Source organism: Pundamilia nyererei, unplaced genomic scaffold (genome assembly GCF_000239375.1).
Source record: "Pundamilia nyererei isolate P.nyererei 1_Seehausen unplaced genomic scaffold, PunNye1.0 scaffold00089, whole genome shotgun sequence".
Lineage (NCBI taxonomy): Eukaryota > Metazoa > Chordata > Actinopteri > Cichliformes > Cichlidae > Pundamilia > Pundamilia nyererei.
This window is the reverse complement of record NW_005187490.1, coordinates 42,695-61,021: the sequence shown is the minus strand read 5'-3', so window position 1 is coordinate 61,021 and position 18,327 is coordinate 42,695. Positions and strand designations below refer to the sequence as shown.

The window sequence follows — 18,327 nt, the reverse complement described above, 5'->3', positions numbered from 1 at the left end:
TGATGTCATTAGACCACACCCCTTCTCATTACAGAGATGCACATCACCTAATATGCTTAATTGGTAGTAGGCTTTCGAGCCTATACAGCTTGGAGTAAGGCAACATGCATGAAGAGGATGATGTGGACAAAATACTCATTTGCCTAATAATTCTGCACTCCCTGTAATGTGTGTATACAGATACGTTAGGCAGGCCTGATATATCTCAGGTTTCAACCACACTGTGCAATGCGCTAAACTCTGTTGTGCTTGTTAACCGCTGAACTACGCAATATTACATCTTATTTTGTACTGCTTTACTCATATTTCTTGTATGGTGTACACGTTCCCTATTGTTGAATATAGTATTATTGTTATAATACAGAGAGGTGAGCCAGATATTGAGCAGACAAAGCCACATTAAGTTTCCAGGGCTGATAAACTCTTTCAGATTTGTGTCACGATTAAGGTTTTGGTCAGAACTTTTTTTCCGAGCATCAATATCATGGGATTTGTTGTCATTTTCAACAGCAGGACTGCACAGATTTCATGCAGGTGACGAAGAGTAACAGAAAGAAACACAGCTTCCTTGGACGCGTTCTGTTTCCTGATGATTCACTGCAGAAAAATGTTTTCAGTTTGAGAATTTCATATAGTGTAACCTGTTTTGATGAGCCACCTATCCCACATGATGACATGACCCTTAAGTGTTTAGCCAATAAGAAAACACATAAAAGATCCAGGTAACCAGTGCTTGTTGTAGTTCAAAATCCTAGAAGTTTAGTTGGTGATGTTTTGCTACTAAAACTATGATATATCGTATATTCCATCTTAATGACGGACCCCACAAAAAAAGGAGCTGATCGGACTGCATGCTCTCCACATCATGTAGCTCACAGCAGGTGAAACGATGGCAGGATTCAGGGAAGTCTGGCAGCTTGACATATCAATACACAGAGTGCTTTTCACCTCAAGTCAACAATTACCTTCACTGGTTAAATGCAAGATAACATCGCGCAGCTTTAAAGTATTTTAGAGTGATTTGGAATGACTCAAAGATTTTCATTTATTCAGTAACAAAACTCTCTGCAGGGGACGTGATTGCCCACAGACCCACAGACCCACAGGACCGAGTGGAGACTGGCCATCCTCACCTGGCTCATCATCAGCACATCACACATGCACAGTCTGAAAATAAAGCCAGTGGCAGTTCTCGCACATCATTACACTGCACGTCCTCATTATGAGTAACGTAGGCTAAGTTTACAGTTAAACCAAACATGAAAATCACATTTACAAATGATGATTTTGATCACATGATATCGTGGGTGGGTGAGTGCCAGAGGTCAATGTGATTTTAAGAACCAATCAGCGGCCTCATTTTTACGTATTAAAAGTCATGAGGTGTTTATGGTTGAATGTAGGTGTTTAGAGGGTGGGATACAAAGCACGTGCACACATTTATTAAGGAGTATTTGCCTGAATGTATCCACGTATCTGATTTTTGTATGCTTTTAATCTGGATACTAATTCACTCTTTTATAAATGAGACCCCAGGACTTGTCCTCTGTCACGTTTAGAAACTTGCTGCTTAATCCCACTTTTTTTTCTCCTTGAAGGCTCAAAAACTGGCCCTGTGTCTCCCCCTATGGGAGGAGACTTAGCATTGCAGACAGGTGAATCATCAGCCACGGCTGGATCAGAGTCTGAAGACTTTCATAACAAGGAGACTCTTAAAACAGCTTATATCACTAGTGATTTTATTTCAAACAGGAAGCTCTAACCCCCTAAAATGAGCTGCTGCAGTGCTTGGCTGGGATTAATTCACAGACAACTTCTGAATGGTGGTGATTGTGAAGCACTGCCACACTGCTCAGTGCAGGCTGAATACACAACAAGCTGTGGGACTGCACTGAAAACTGATTGCAGCTTCTTTTCAGTCCTCTGAATGAGACAGCACAGCTCGTCAGGGTCCATCGTTATATGGTAACAGTTCAGTACCTGTCAACTCAGACGCACCTGTTCATTTAAAGTTTAATTTCAATTAGTGTTTTTCTAGAGAGTAGTGTGTAACCAACATAGTTTGGAAAAAAACCCCAGAGAGCACCTAGAGACATAAAGAATTACGCATTTGAGTACTAGCATAGAGGACATTCTGACCTCTGTGATGAGGAGGAGCACCGGCGCTGGTTAGAGTCCTGGATCGAGGCCTGTCGACCCTCAGCTTGACCACCCCGCTCAGCTGGGCCGACTCAGAGAGCGAAGGAAGCATTTCCCCACGGAGCACAGCCAGGTCGTGCTCCGAGAAGGACCGATCTCTTTTCAGAGGAATCGGGGAGCTCTCGGTCCTCCGCAGCTCCCCATTATCTGGAGACTCCTCCTCCTTTGGTGGAAAGGTGGTGGGTGAGGAAAGATTCGGGGTGGGGAGGAAAAGTGAGGGACCAGGGAGATGAGCAGGAAGAAAGTAAAGAGAAGTCACCAGATAATAATGATCTATCAGCTTTAATTCTCAATTTTCTTCACAGTTTAGGATGCATCTATCCTGAGCAGTGTTTTCCAGCTCTTCCTGCAGGATCCTGTGTGTTCCCAGGACAGAATAAATCCAGTACCTTGCAAAACTAAGCTAACTAATATGTTATTTGCTGTTTTTAGGAAACTGAATTTGATATGTGGCTGGAAAACGCCAAAAAGTAAGCAGCTGACACGGAGGAACAGCAGATTCACTCCGAAAACCTTCAAACATTCAATTTAATTATGAAGCTTTTAGTCTTCCTCAAAGCTTCTCAACCTAAAGGTCAGGACCCCATTTGGGTCCAAGCAATATACAGTCTGCGAAGTTTTATAGACGCACCACAAGAGCGGGTTATTAACTTAGTGCTGGTTTACTTCACCAATTCGTTAAGCTCAGATGGATATTGTACGGGAATATGGGAGACTCCTCAGTAGCAATTCCACCTGAAATGACCTTCTTTTTCTTTCTTTGTTTTTTTTTTAAGCAGGAGGATCCCTTTTTATTCTCCTGCATTTTATCAGTTCAGTGTGACATTTAGCTTTTGAGTGAAAATGGAGGAAGTGAAAATTAGTTTTTGCTTGTCAAACAGAAATTTAACACCACTATGCAGGCCTGTCTGGGAAATTTACCCCAGAGTGGGAAGAAAGATGTGAGGAGAGCTGCACCCTAAAGTTTGACAACAGGTTACTAAAAACACGTTTTTAAATATATTTAAGGAGATTTAATAACATAGTGTTGCTCTCTGAATCTGAGTATCAATTACAGACCATAAGAGAGCCTGCCAGCATTGGGTCCAGTTTTGTGGGATTAAATAAGCATTCTGATATTAATGTATGAGCTGACACACCTTATATACACACACTTGATAAATTAAAGCAAAATCCTACAATGCCATAAGTCTATGGGAGTCTTAAAGAGGGAAAACTACTATTATTACAAAACATATTCTGACAGTTGGTGCTTTGATTGGGTTAGGATCTCGTGTGCTTGTACCCTGTGGGCGTCAGTGGTCTCTTCCACTTTCATCAGGACAAAATATTTAATTATAGGAATTAAATATTGATGGAATGTATTGATGTAATTGGATGGAAGTGTCATGTGGACATTTCTGCTCTCAGGTTTTAAAGCCAAACAAGCATGATACTTTAGGAAAACAATGCCACAAAAATGCGTTTATAGAGGTATTGCAGACTAGATCTCACTGCTAAAGGAGGAGCTCTAAACACAACTGCTTAAATAGACAGTAAATGGGATGTGTGGCACTGGCAGATCGTGTGGACACTTGTGAGTCTTCCGTCTAAGGCACACGTGTCGAACTCCAGGCCTCGAGGACCGGTGTCCTGCAGGTTTTAGATGTGTCTTTGATCCAACACAGCTGATTTAATGGCTAAATGAGCTCCTCAACTTGTCTTGAAGTTCTCCAGAGGCCTGGTAATGAGCTAATCATTTTATTCAGGTGTGTTGACCCAGGGTGAGATCTAAAACCTGCAGGACACCGGCCCTCGAGGCCTGGAGTCCGACACCCCTGCTCTAAGGGCAGGGTGCTCAAACTGGTGGCCTCCACCAGGGGGCTGGTGGAGGCCCTTTGTTCTGAATTTCTGTTCAGGTTCTACTCATTTGTCAGAGCCACAGGGAGAAACTGGAAATGAGCAAAATAGCTGCATGAACCTCTGGAGGCCCCTCCTCTGAAGCACATCCTGTAGTTTTAAATGAAAATCCTATTTGGACAAAAAGTCAAATTTCCAGGAATCCTAGAATCCCGGGCTAATGTTAATCCCATCCAAACTGACTCATTTTCCTGGTCAATTCAAACAGAGTAACATTGAAAACATCACCCCTGTGGAAATGTTTGCACAGTTTAAACTATAATCTACTTTAAATTAGTTTGGAACAGCTGAGATATTACAGTAAGTAGTTGCTGTCTGCAGTGCCTTACAGGATGGCCACAGACGAGGTTTAAAACGCTTGAGAGACTCGTTAAACCGTCACAGATGTACTTGGTGCAAGGAAAGAAGCAGGAGAGAGATTGTGACATATACCCAATGCCACATTTCCTAACCAAAAACTTGCAGCACGTAGCAGTGGTATAATATGAAATGTGAAAGCAAGGTGAAAATGAAAGAAAGGACTGAGGAGGCAGACTGTAAACATGTCATTCCCTCTGGATTAAGCAGCAGTCAGTTTTGACCTGCAGATATCTCCCCCCATGCACATGTGAGGATATTTTTTAAAGTGCTAAAGCGTAGGGGAGCTTTAATGTTTGATGTAACACAGCAAGAGCAAGAAGAGAGAAAGAAAGAATTTCCCAAGTTGCTGAGTCTTTGTGCAAAAGAGAAAGCGATTCTTCCCAGTCACTGTTTCATTTTCCTCCTCAGAGAGGAATCTTAACCCACTTAGATTGGGAAACAGAGCGTGTGCTGCTGTTAAAAACAACACTGAGCCCACTTTCCTATTCCCCTTCAAGATCACAGAGTTCCAGCTCACCTCTGATATGTTCATCTCCTCCATCTCGGCCAGGGTCGGGGCCTTGAGCAGGATGCGAGGACGGGTTGGTGGCCGGGGTCCGAGCTCCGACACGGATAGGTCGATGCATGAAGTGGATTTGACATTGCAGGGACACGTCTGAGCCAGACAGGGCAGAGAGCCAAATGCTGAGGGAAGAGAAACCAGAAACCAGAAAATCTCAGGTGTGCTGAGATCAGAAGGGAGTAATCAGACGCACCCTGTGTACCACTTTGGAGTCAGTGCAATGAAGCAGCTCCGCCTTATTCCATAAGTTGCAGAAAGGTTCTGTTTTCAGTTTTGTTCATATTGTCAGAAAGGGTTAATACTCATAGGCATCACGACCTTCCAAGAACAGCAAATTCTTGGTGAGGACTCAGTGAAAAGCTCCAGGCCGGAGCAAAAGCCTTGGCACCAAACTCATAACTTTGACAGTCCCCCCGAGCCAATTCTGAAATTGCTCTTCGTTCAAAAATAACAAAAAAACAACAAAATTAAAAAAAAAACAAAAACCAGCCAGTGGTTACAAACAATGACATGAGACGTGCTGTTCTGATGTAATATTATGGCTCAATTTGTCCTAAACCACCTGCCACAAACCTCAGTGAATCATGTTAACTGTGATTAATTTAAATTTTAGCCCTATCCAAATTTATTCACACTGAAATTCCTACAAATACACTATATGGACCTCACCTCTTAATCTTTAAATTCAGGTGTTTTCAGCCTCATTGGCACAGGCATATAAGATCAAACACCTCACCTGGAGTCTGCCTTTGAAAAACATTTGTGAAAGAATGGGTTATTAAAAAGAGTTCACTGAATACTATAACAGCACGTCACACTTGCAACAGATTTATTCCCTCATAGATTCCTCCTGTGGCATTAACATCAGCACAAAAGCTGTCCACTGGGAGCTTCACGACATGGATTTTATGTCCAAACAGCTCCGGTAGGTCTAATGCGTAGGTGTCATAGCACTTTGGTCCATTTAAGGTAAATATACAATAAAGCAAGCTAAAACAATTAACAGCATCAACACCTTTCTGTCACAAAACTGAGAGTACAACTTCTTTACAAAGTCCCTGCAGAAGCAGACCACTATTAAATGGCTGAAAAAATCCTGTAGGAGTTTGAGGAGACCAAAAAAAAAGGATAAAAACAACACAAATACTGGACTTTTCCAAGTAGCCAGTCAATCCATGCTTCCATAAACTTTTAAGGTGGTATAAGTAAAAACTAAAGGAAAGAAATAATAATAAATGTGTGTGGATCAGCCAAAACCTGCTAAATTCATTGGTTTGATGGTTGATGGTTTCGAAAATAACTCTAAAGTCTGCATTTACACAGCAGTAATTGGAAGTCCTCTAAAAGCACAAAGCAAGTGATTGACTTTAATTCTTAAATTGTATTTTACCCACAGACATATCAGCATAAAAAACTCCCTTCAGATACAAGTCAAGACATTCGATTCCTCTTTCTGAATAAAAGCATGCCAGTCCCAGTTGACTAATTTCAGTCTCTGCGGACTGTTGCTTTATAAACAGTCCGCACACTAAAACACGCTGACCTTGGTCTGAAAATAGCAGGTCAATATTTATGAAACGTGAGATGACCTTCATGTGTACTGCAGCTCTAAATAGAAAAGTATTGTTGTGACTCTCAAAAGCTACAGTACAGAATGTCCAGACTCACTATGATGCCATTATTTCATCAGTTTAATGCAACTGTATTCACCTCTGAAAGGGCAACTGCATGCAGCTGCAAGCCAACTAGATCAACAAACACACGCTGTAGACAGGCTTAAATTTAAATATAATATTCATTATAATGAGAACATTATTGAGCACTTGCAAGGACTGATGAGGTTTCTGACAATATAAATAAACTTTCATTACTTAATCTATATACAAACAATAGATTAGGCAGTAGTTTAATATGTACTTGTGAGTGCTTTATTCTGCAAGTGCATCCAGTCAGAACAACAAAACACAATATGCAACCACTTTATCAAAGAAGTACTTTGTAGGTCTTTCTATCCAGCAGCTTGCAGCTTGCATGGTACAGCTGGACTCTACACAAGCGAGCTCAGTTTTTAGGTCATTGACAGGGTTTTAAAACCATTACAGAGTCCCAACTCTCGTCCCCTGTGATGGTCCTTATAACGAAAATAGGGCCAGCTTGACAGAGAAGCTGATACTTGCTCGGTGCCTTGGTTTTAGGCTCATGGTGACACTCAGGGAGTGACCCAACAATAGCAGCAGGTTATTAAAGCCCTGTCCAAGGAGACTATGAATATGTTTGTTTGTTTGTTTTTTAACTCAATGTTAAAGTTAACTTAATGATCACACTTTACATGGTAAAAACGATCTGTGTTTTATCTTTACTGCTGGAATGACCCAGTCACAGGTCCCTGATGCCTAATAAAATACCTGACCGTACATTCTCTCCATGATATTTACATTCTTGTTAAAGACTATTAGCAGTGTACTGCTTCTAAAATATGGTCTAAAAAATTAAACCATGTGTTTGTTTGCTGGGATATGGATTGCAGAGTGGGAGAAGGGTTTTGTTTTTTTTGTATATTTTTGCCTTTATTAAACAGTGCAGTGGTGGAGTGTGAAAAATAAAGTTGGGAAAGACCTGCAGAAGGCCTTGGGTCGGTACAGGCATTTTTGGCAGGAGTGCCTTAAACCTGCATTCTTTCTAATGGTCAGCAGGGGGCGACTCTTGTGGCCATAAAAAGAACTAGAGAATATGCAGGCGTCCATGAGGAAAGGAAAAAATGCTCACTTGATCATTGACCTCTTTCCTGTAAGCACTTTCCTGGTCGGTTTGTGACCTCAGTCACTACTTTTACGTCTTAATTATAACAACATGGATTTCCCTCTTCAAATAACTGTAATTGCTGTCTTTGTGACTATCAGTCTCTTACACCATTGTGGGAGAATTTTGGCCCAATCTTCTTTACAGCATTGCTCACTGAGGTTTTTATGCGCAGCTCTCTGTGGTATTTCAGTCAGGTCGAGGTTTAGACTTTGACTGGGTCACCGCAGCACTTTGATTCTTTACTTTTAGAGTACCCGGGGAAAATGTGGATGCAAAATGAGCACAAATCATCCCGTGCTTGAAGTTGGTTTGAGGTATTTGTGCTGATGGCGTGTGTTTGGTTTTCGCCAAACATCAAACTGAAAATAAAAGTTTATTTAATCACCCAGTTCTTGGTACCTGGTATCTCTTTTGGGCAAAAGCAAATGCTATGGTGAAATGTGCAATATGAAACCTGTCCAAACTCTCTTTTCCCAGCTTATCCAAACTGAGTGGAGGGATACCAAACAGCAGAAATTAGGTTTACTTGTATCACACGCTTTAAGCCTGTGAACCAGGACTCTCAGGTCTCCTTTGGCACTTTGTGTCTTAACAACAATCTCTAAATGCAAATCTATGCAGAGCTTTTGAACCTCCTTTTGATTAGTGGCATTCTTTGTTCTGTTTATTTCGTTTTATCTATCAACACCCCGGGATCAAAGATTGTTCCCTTACGTCTCGAGCTGGGTGGAACTACTGGTCTAAGCTTCCTCTCCTGCTTGATCTCAGCCAGGACCCGGTCATGGAGGGACTGCTGCTGTGGGGGAGGAGGAGGGAGGCTGCGCTCTGAAACCTAAAGAAGAGAGGCAATTAGGTCACATCCACGAGTGAGAAATAAATATAAGTATATTACTTTTGTACTTTGAAGAGAGATTTTGATTATTCAGTACAGGTTATGCAGTCCATGTCCAGATGTTGAAATTTAAAAACCATGACACAACCACACAGAAGAAAACAGCACTGTGCTATGATATCAGTGAATGTTAGAAATGAGGCTTAATAAACTTCCAAACAAAAATAAGACATTTACTGGACATCTAAGTATTATTTATTAGCATGTATCAAAGAGGGCAGCATTAAGAAAAAAAAGCTAAACTAAACATTGTCCACTGGAGGAAGTTTTTATTTTTATTGCACAAAAACACGAGCGCACGATGGTAAAGTGGAGACTGCATCATGACAGAAGCATTACACTGCTAACATAACTTCAGCTCTCTGCAAGCACCTGCACAGACAGCGTGCTAACACTAAGCTAGCCAAGAACGCAGAGAGAGGAAAAAACCCCTAAACCCACTTACTGGTTTAAGTGGAGGTCTTGATCTGATGAAATCCAGGATCAGTTCATGAGCATTTCTCTTCACTCTAGTAGGAATATCACCGTCCACCTGAATAAGCCAGGAAACAATGCAGAGCTTACTTCCTAAGTCTAACTTTTGTCAAGATAGACAGAAGGCTAAGACGGATAGCAGCGACTCTTTTTTGGCCTCTTGATCAAAGTACATTGCAACATGTTATAAACATCACATAGTCAAAGCAGATTAAACAGACTCCACACATCCAGGAGCATATTCTGGAATCCAAAGCTGCCTATAAACTACAACAGAACATTAGAAATATCCGACTCTCTCACCATACTATACTCATTATAATGTATAGAAGTTAAATAGAAATTGTAATCACAGTCACAGCACATGCTGTAATCTGCTGGTATTTTCAAAAAACTGCAGCTGCTGCCAAAACAGCAGAAGGCTGAGAAAGGCCTTTATTAATATTTGCATTGTAAAGCTGAATTATGCATCTGCCTGTGGAGAAGGCCTCGAGATGATTCACTGCCACATGCATGCCTCCCATACAACATTTTCTTTCTGCAGTGAAGCCAATTTACAATACATGCATGATGCAGTAAGGTGCCTGAAAAAGGCCTCTAGTCTGATTCCTGTCTGCCCTGAGATGACTCCTATCAAGTTTCCAGTGAAAACATTTCAGAGCTTTAAGTGCTTACTCTGCAAAAACAGCTCCACTGATTTCAGCTTCTTTACATCATGTCTGAACTCTCACCATAACTTTGCGTAGCTGGAACTTGCGAGCTCGTATGTCCTGCATGAGCATCTCGAACGGCGTGAGGCTGAACTCGGTGGGCAGCGGGTTGAACGGCTGCTCCTGCACCTTCTTCAGCTTCACTCCCTGCCTGAGCTCCTTCATCAGCTGCACCCACAGACGGGCCTGGCATTAAGCAATACGCAAACAACAACACCACTCATGTGCATGTGTCAGAGCAACAACACTGCTGTCCTCCCTGTCACAGACTGAATTCTCCCCTCACCCAGTCTCTGTGTTTCAGAGTGTCCAGTTCAGCCGTGGATCTGTCTTCCAGAGATTCCTCTGATGAGATCTTCTTCAGCATCTGGGCAACAAAAACATTTTTTTGTAGACAGCAGCAGTTGTCCATGACGACTGATTTTTATCTCTAAAACATGCCCACATCCACCTATAGTAAGTAAAGCAGGTCTGTGCTTCAACATAATATTCCCGTATTGTGTGTGTATAACCTCTTTTTAAGTTTTGTGGATATTATACATGGTTATGCTGAGGATATGTCGACGAGTTTCCACTGGAAATGCCTTTTGGTTAAACTGTCAGCAAGGAATTTGCATTTGCACTGTTAAATTTTTATATAACTTTAATGCACATAAAAAACAGCTGCTTGTTTAAGTGAAAATACATTGATGGGTTTTTTTTTTGCACTAATAAAGTTGTGGAGTTGTATTTTGTCTCGCGTCAATTATATTGTCAGTTATATTGTTATTGCAAATTTTCAAATGTATATCGTGATAAATATTTTTGGCCATATAGCCCTGCTCTAACATAAATTACTGCAGAGATTCTGTTGACTTTACAAATTTAGAAAAGGTTTAAAATGGTTAAATATGACACTGGAGACAAATCCAGTTACCCAAAGCTTATTTACAGAAATTCATTTATAAAGGCCATGAAAACCAAACGTTCCAGCTCATCCTGCTTCTCCCCCCCCCTGAATTCTTTGAATAACTTTAACTTATTTTAAAAGCCTCCACAAATCAATTTGTCAGTGTTTTGTCAGAAGTGTTTACACTTCAGCTGCTGATGTGACATTTTAATTGCTTTCAGCATCTGCAAGTCCACTAATACTTCAACTGTTTTAGGACCTAAGAATCGTACATGAAAGTATCAATTGAAGTATTTGTGATAGAGATGTTTTGGGAATTTTTCAGAAAACCTATCAAGATGTAAGCAAGTCAAAAACTTGATAATATATCAAGTTGTGAAAAGCAGAATTACAGCATATTGCACTGACTGACTCGGAATAAAGTCTACATTCATTAGTCTTCCCATATGTTCTTGATGGGACAGCTGTGAGCGTGTCATTTTGGGTGAATGCTAATTAATAAACCATCACTAATGTTAGTTGCTAACAATACATATGAAGTCATTCATATCATTTTTGTTGCCCCGCCTGAGTAAATTATTCAGACAGTTGTCTTCTTCTTCTTCTTCATTTGGCTGCTCCCTTTAGGGGTTGCAACATCTGCCTCCATCTTATTCTAGCATCTCTCACATCGCCCTTGGGCACACCAACCCTCTGCATGTTCTCCTTCTCTACATTCATGAATCTCCTCTGAGGTTTATTTCCCCCTGCCTGGAAGCTCCAATTTTAGCATCCTTTTAAAATTATTTTATTTTCACTCTTGCTCATATCCCTCTGTCACAAGTCATCCCTGACACTCCACCAAATCCACCCGTCTCATGCTCTCTTCTTCTCCTCTTTTGTGCACTGTCCATTGCTTTGGATGGTTGACGTCAAGTGTTTAAACTCATCTAAACTTCACCATCTCTGCGCCTTGTACCCTGCTCTCACTACAGATCACAATGTCATCTGCAAAAGTCTCAGCTCAAGGAGACTCCTGCCTGACTCCTGTCTCCTGCCTTTTTAAAAATTTTGGGTTGGGTTGGAGGGTAAAATCGGGTAGAGATACAGCTGCTGAAACAGAAAGGTGTTAACTAACAACAACTCTGGAGTGAAGGCTCTCTGCCTCATCTGGATCTGCTAGAATGACACAGTGTCAGTCTACCATCTGCATGTACTCATGTAAACAGTTTTCTGCGCCATGTTTCTGCTAAATATCGACCAAAAAGCAGAAACACTGCAGTGACACGCCGCAAGTAGTTGGAGGAAACTGTGGAGGTGGCTTCTTCAGTCATTTTTCAGTCTGCAGGATGTAAACAGGAATATTAATGGAGAAAGGCTGTAAGAATTTCAAATTTAGAGGGCACACACAAACACTACACGGTGCACACCACTGAAGCAGCAGCTGTGGCGTGTCAATTATTCTTGTTTACACCTGTTTACAGGTGGCACATACCTGATTCTTTCAAGGACAGCTGAAACCTGAGATAGCATTACGCTGCTGAGTCAACTCTTTATTGTTTTTCTTCTTTTTAACATTCCAGTCTATCCTATGAATACAAAAAACAAAACATAAAATGACGAGATCATAACAAACTCAACGTACCTCCTTTGCATCTCTGATCTTGACGAGGAAGGTCTGCAGCTCCAGGGTCTCAACAAACAGAGCCCTGCAGACGGCCTGGTAGTGCTCCGGAGCCAGACTTGGGTTTGCCAGTCGAGATGCACACAGCGCCATCACCTGGCGGAACGTACACACCGGCCTGATTATGCCCTCCCGGTCCTCCTCTTCCTCTACCTCCTCCTCCTCCTCTTCCTGTCCACTGTACCCCTCATCTGTTGTTGCGTTTCCGGCGGTGCTGTAGCCCCCTCCGCTTTGGTCCCCTGCCGCCATGCGTTCGATGAGGCGCTCCAGCTGTGGGCTGAGCTCGCGCTCCTCAGTGTCATCCAGCCCCCAATCCAGGGCTCGGTAGATAGCCACGCCGAGCAGGTGGACCAGCTGGAGGGATGAATGAGGAGGAACACAGAAAGTCAGTTAAAAGTATTGCTAATAACTGTTTTACAGGTCCAGATAAATATAATCTAATTCACATATAAGACTCCCTTTTAAGCATTCTTCACCCATGTTGCTGTTGCGAAGCTGGGATGTCAAACATAAGGCCCAGAGGCCAGAAGCAGCACCGCAAACACTCAATCTGGCCGACTGGATGACTTTGGAAAATGTGAAAAGGGGCATCAATTTTGGACTTTTCACTGAATTTTTACAGTTTTTAAAGTTTTACAGTTTTCGTGGTAAAGTCATCCCCCACTAGTATGTTATTCATACTATACAAAACTATTTAAGTATTAAATAAACAATTAATGACAATAAAATTTCCTTTTTTCCCCCACCAACTACTATAGATTTGTAATTATTATTATTATCATCTATTTATTTAATTTTTACAGTGGGTCCACTGTAAAATTGTGATTACAACTTAACCTGAAGGTGGCGATGTTGTCTCACTGTCCTAATCCCTGCCTTCCTGTTGAAAGGGATTTTTCCGTTCCACTGTCGCCAAATGCTTGCCCATAACATTCAGACAGCCTGCTAGGATTTCTTTTTAACTTTGTAGAGTCTTTACCTTGGAATATGAAAGTGCCTTGAGGTGACTGTTGTTGTGATTTGGCGCTATATAATAAAACTGATTTGAATTGAAACTACCATTGTTTTCAGTAACAGCAACTTTGACCCCAAGGACAAGGGACAAAAAAGTACTGCACATCTTTGAAAAGCCTGACAGTAACTTATGTCTAGAGTTTCTTTCTCACCTGGCACTCTGTAGCAGGAGAACGAGGAGGCCCATCAGTGTCATCTAAAGAGACAAAAACAAAAAGATAAAACCAATAAAACCAATCTGCAAAGGTTAAGATTTTGCAATATTTTACACCTACTCCTTTTCAATCTCTAAAGAACAGAGAAAAAATGCAATATTGATTTATACACTTCACCCATCTAAAAAGTTTCATTTCCAATATGATTTTAAAAAATGCTAATAAATTGTATAAAGTAAATCCTTTGTACAATATTTTAATATACAGCAAACTAAATAAAAATATCACCTCATATACCACCTAAATGTAAAACAAATAAACCAGTCGTGCAAAACACGAGATGTTGATTTTCTCAACAAGTAAATCCACATTAAGGCGTTCTGTCCTACTTCTCCTCTGCGTCGTGGATCTGGCTCATTTGTTGATTTGATTTTATGCTATTACAAACTTTTTTCCCCACCTCTCTTCTCGGGTGCTGCCCCATTTTTTAGCTTTAATGACTGAGCTTAACTTTTGAAACTTGAATCTAAACTAAGATTTGTTCTGAGCAGTTCACATCTCACATTTTAATACACCCCTCAGTCCCCCCCCCCCCTGCCGATGTAGCCTCGTTAAAATGTCCCAAAGCACAGATTTTATCATTTAAATTAGTTTTACATAAATTTGAGTATTCTGGAACATCCTTCAGGCAGGAAAAAAGGACAAAACCAGTCTCACTTATTATTTGTAATTTTTGAGTTTTTCCCTTTCCAGTATAAATATTTAAAAGCACTCTGCTGTACGATTATGGAGATGGATAGGACTCTTTTCTGCAGCAGCCGTTTTTCACCCCGATTCACTTCCATTTAATGCTCGTCACTTGTCATATAACACACCAGAGACATGGTTAATGGGCACATGAAGCAATTTGCACCTGTCCCTGCTTCACTTTGCTCAAACTACAACGTCACAAAGATTGATTACGAAAAAGCACAATTTTAAGGTCCAGCTGCTTCTCAGACTACATAAATGTGGAGAAGCCTGAGAAAATATCTATCAAGGTTAAAAAAATTTATATATTAATCAAAAATGTGAATGAAAATATTAAGAAATGTCCACTTTCTACTGAAGAGACGATGCTGTTAACTGCTGCATTTATCAAGGCATCCAGTGTCTTTGAGTAAAATTAATGATTCTGAAATCTGGAAATACAAAAATTAAGACAAGAAATGAAATCTGACTTCCACTAGAGCTTGATTTTTTTTTTCTAATGATCTTTATCTACAGAAAATACACAAGACCACTCCCACTCTTCACACGAGGGAACAAGTAACATAGTGGAAACATTACCATGTGAGTTTATCAAGTTTTTCAAAGTTTAGTGATGGTTTCAAACAAGGTGGGAAATACAGCAGCAGAGCAGTTTGCATCATGAGCTGCATAAAAGATTGCATGGCTTTATTGCTTTTCCTCTGATAAAGGATGGTGAAGCACCCCCCTTGCTGAAGGAGACAATAAAGGAAACACTGAAGCACCTTTCTTTAGTACTTAGAGACACAAATTCAGTTAAGAGCTTTCTTAAGCAGGGTCAGTTTGACTGAGAGTACTGTAGCGTCACATTTCTGACTAGGAAACACAAATAAAACTGAACACTGCTTAGTTAAGGCTGATTCTAATTGGAACCCCAATAGAACAAAAACACTAACCAACCCTGAAAGCATCAAGAGCTTTTTGAGCAGGTGACTGGAGTTCCCTAACATTATTTGTGCCTCGGCCCTGCTGAGGACAGCATGAAGAGTGAATGTGCTAAAATGATATAATAGTCGAGCACATTAGTAATTTTTGAAAACTACAAACAAAGAAGACTTTGAGTTTGTAATAAAATAATTGAAAGCTGTAAACACTTCCCAATAAGCTTTTGTTTTCCATGCAGGTACGATGGCAAGAAACATGAAAGGTTTTTTAGCTTCCAGCGCCAATGATTCCTGAACCAATAAAGTATAAGTAAAAGTGGGACCATTCAGGTTGGGCAGTTTGGAGACACAAAGCTGAGATTTTTTAGACACGTGCAGAGGAAGATGCTGAAGATGAAGCTTCCAGGAAGGAGGGAAAGAGGAAGGCCACAGAGGAGGTTCATGGATGTAGTGAAGGAGGACATGCAGAGGGCTGGTGTGACAGAGGAGGACGATGGAGATAGCGTGAGGTGGAGGCAAACGAGCCACTGTGGTAACTTCTAAATGGAGCAGATGAAAGATGATGAAGCTGGTAATGGAACCCACAGTTCCCATTATCCAAATGGATTCAGTTAGACTACAGTTAGACTACTTTCCAGGGAGCTTGTTTTTATTCATCTCAGATCGAGGAATAAATTCCACTGGTTTTCTTTAAACTGTGAGTGAGAGCATGTTATACCTGAAGATATTTTGTTAAAGAGCAAAATTAGGTTAAAGTTCACCAAAAAATTTTGAAAGAAAAATGTTTATGAGCCTAAATGTCGGAGAAAGTGGCTTGTATGTTTTTTATTTCAAAGTCTTTTGATGGCTTTATTTTCAACATGTAAATAAAAATAAGCAACAAAAGTGCATTGTAAACAGGTTAAGTAGGAAATGGATGGCAAATTGCCACCAAAAGCACTACACCACCTAGCCATTGCTTAACCTAATGGGTTGAAAGGAGCACATTGTAGTACTGCTCACAATAGTTTTTGTTGTTTCTGGTTTAACAAGCCCTGCTTTCTTCCCAGTGGATGTTTATTAAATCATGTTTCAAGTCAAGGTTGGAAGTTATTATTTTGTTATAAAATATTAAAACCAACTTTTCAGCTTTTTATTTTATGGCACGACGCATCCTGGTTAGCAGGATGTGTTGTGCTGTTTCCTTTCAGGGATGTTTTTGCAGTATTGGTATCGATGCGTGGGAGGGGCGAGTCAGCATGCCACAGCATCCACTGATGTCAACAACAAAGAGCCCTTAGAGCGTGATGTGAACCTTAGACAAACAGAGAGTTTCTCTGTTCCTTTGAGCAGACATAGATGCTGCTTCCATTTGGCGACAAAAGAAACTCTCCATTGTGATGCACACCCCACACCACCGCCTATCTGCAGGGGTGAGACGATAGCACGAAGCCCAGTAAACCTGTCAGACAGGTTTGCATAATACTTGACCGGGGTCACACAGTGTAACCAATGATACCTCCATCTGTTTCCCACAGTTACAACCCAATAAACACAAAGGGGGAGATAATTGTGCATTGAAATCGCATCCAAGAGCCCTCCAGCTTAGATTCAGGGAAATGCAATAACCCAGTTAGCCATATGCATATAGCAGAGACGGGGCATTACAAATTCTTGGCTCTGGGGCTTGGTTATGGTTAGCATCAGCTTTAGCCATAACAATATGTTATGCAATAGGTTCTTGATCTTGCTCTTGATGAAGAAAAAACCCATCTCCTACAAATCAGTTTTGATTTACAATCATTCTATCAGTCAGTCATTCATTTTAAATCTTAAATTTTCTAATATTTTACCCACAAAACAGCCTGACCAACAAATGTTTTTGATCATGCATGCTCACTTTTCTCCTCTCCTCCTTTTCCTCTCCCTTAGCTTCCCTGCTTAGCTTCTTGTGTCCTTGTCTAGTCTCGTGTTTTTTGTATTACTTTTCCCTGGAACACTCTCTCACAGTCTGTTCTCTAAAACCTAAAAGAGAATTATGGATTTGATCAACTGGTCTCTGAATGCAATGAGAAGTTTGGGCTTGGGTGAGCCTGAGTGCTGAAGATACCTACCTATTCGGAACCATGATAACAGGGTTCTTGCTGATAACAACTGTGTTTAGACTGTTCTTCCCATTCCATGCAAGGCCACCTGGGTTGGCTGGAAGACTGTTTACTTAGCCTGGCAGGGCAAAGGACACTGTCTCAGCTGAACTTTGGACACATACACACACACACACAGACATATATACACATGCAGACATACACTCATCCCCCCTCCAAACGCCTTCGACGCTTATTCCCTTCCGATGCTGACGGTGGATCAAGGAGACCAGCACACAGGCTGCGGGCCATGTACTGTCTAATTGGGCTGTCTCTCACCCTTTACCCACCCCTGTTGCTTGTCGTGTGTTTCTTTGGTGTATTAAGAGTTTTTTTATGTGCTATGTGCAGAGGTGTTTTTTTCTGTTCTCAAACTGATCTCCCTGTTGGAGCTCAGTCTGGGGGGAGTTATTTTTTCTCTCCTTATCTTTCCTCATGTGGTGCATTTTCCATTGTTATACCTCTCTGACCTGTCTTCCCCGTGTGACGTTTTTGTGTAATGTATGTATGGTCGGAGGGTAAGATGGCACCGCCATTGCGTGCAATAGGTCGGCAGCCTTATGAAATTTCCCCTTGTGGGACTAATAAAGGAATATTAAATCAAAACAAATCAAATAACCCGTTGCCTCCCATGTTTACCTGAACGGCTTTAGCTACAAGTTCATGTTAGTTAATGGCCACATCATGACAGCTGAAACTCAGACCATCAGTCTTCAGCAATGCTACTGGATTTGTAAGCTTGTTCAAATGCTCGTGGTCAAGGAAAACAAACTTTGATTCATGCACACACACTCGCATTCTGATGGATGAATCGGGGGATGCTGGGGATTTTCCTTTGGCACTGGTAATCTTTCGTAGACCATCTCAACCACCTGAGCCACAGCCTCAAAACAAGTACATGACTGATACATA

The 18,327-nt window shown here is 41.1% G+C and overlaps 1 protein-coding gene across 2 annotated transcripts in view; it reads right to left on the bottom strand.

Moving 5' to 3' along the window:
- Positions 1 to 18,327, bottom strand: part of spire2 (spire-type actin nucleation factor 2) — a 56,745-nt gene that overhangs the window by 11,441 nt on the left and 26,977 nt on the right. The window contains exons 2-9 of one of the 2 annotated variants that reach the window (XM_005739041.1): positions 13,617 to 13,660; positions 12,412 to 12,804; positions 10,185 to 10,265; positions 9,920 to 10,084; positions 9,160 to 9,246; positions 8,537 to 8,654; positions 4,976 to 5,142; positions 2,140 to 2,362 (exon numbers count right to left, since the gene is read on the bottom strand). In XM_005739041.1, the coding sequence (XP_005739098.1) occupies positions 2,140 to 2,362; positions 4,976 to 5,142; positions 8,537 to 8,654; positions 9,160 to 9,246; positions 9,920 to 10,084; positions 10,185 to 10,265; positions 12,412 to 12,804; positions 13,617 to 13,660 (1,278 nt within the window). The remainder of the gene's footprint in view (positions 1 to 2,139; positions 2,363 to 4,975; positions 5,143 to 8,536; positions 8,655 to 9,159; positions 9,247 to 9,919; positions 10,085 to 10,184; positions 10,266 to 12,411; positions 12,805 to 13,616; positions 13,661 to 18,327) is intronic. The other variant, XM_005739042.1, reaches the window with a different exon arrangement.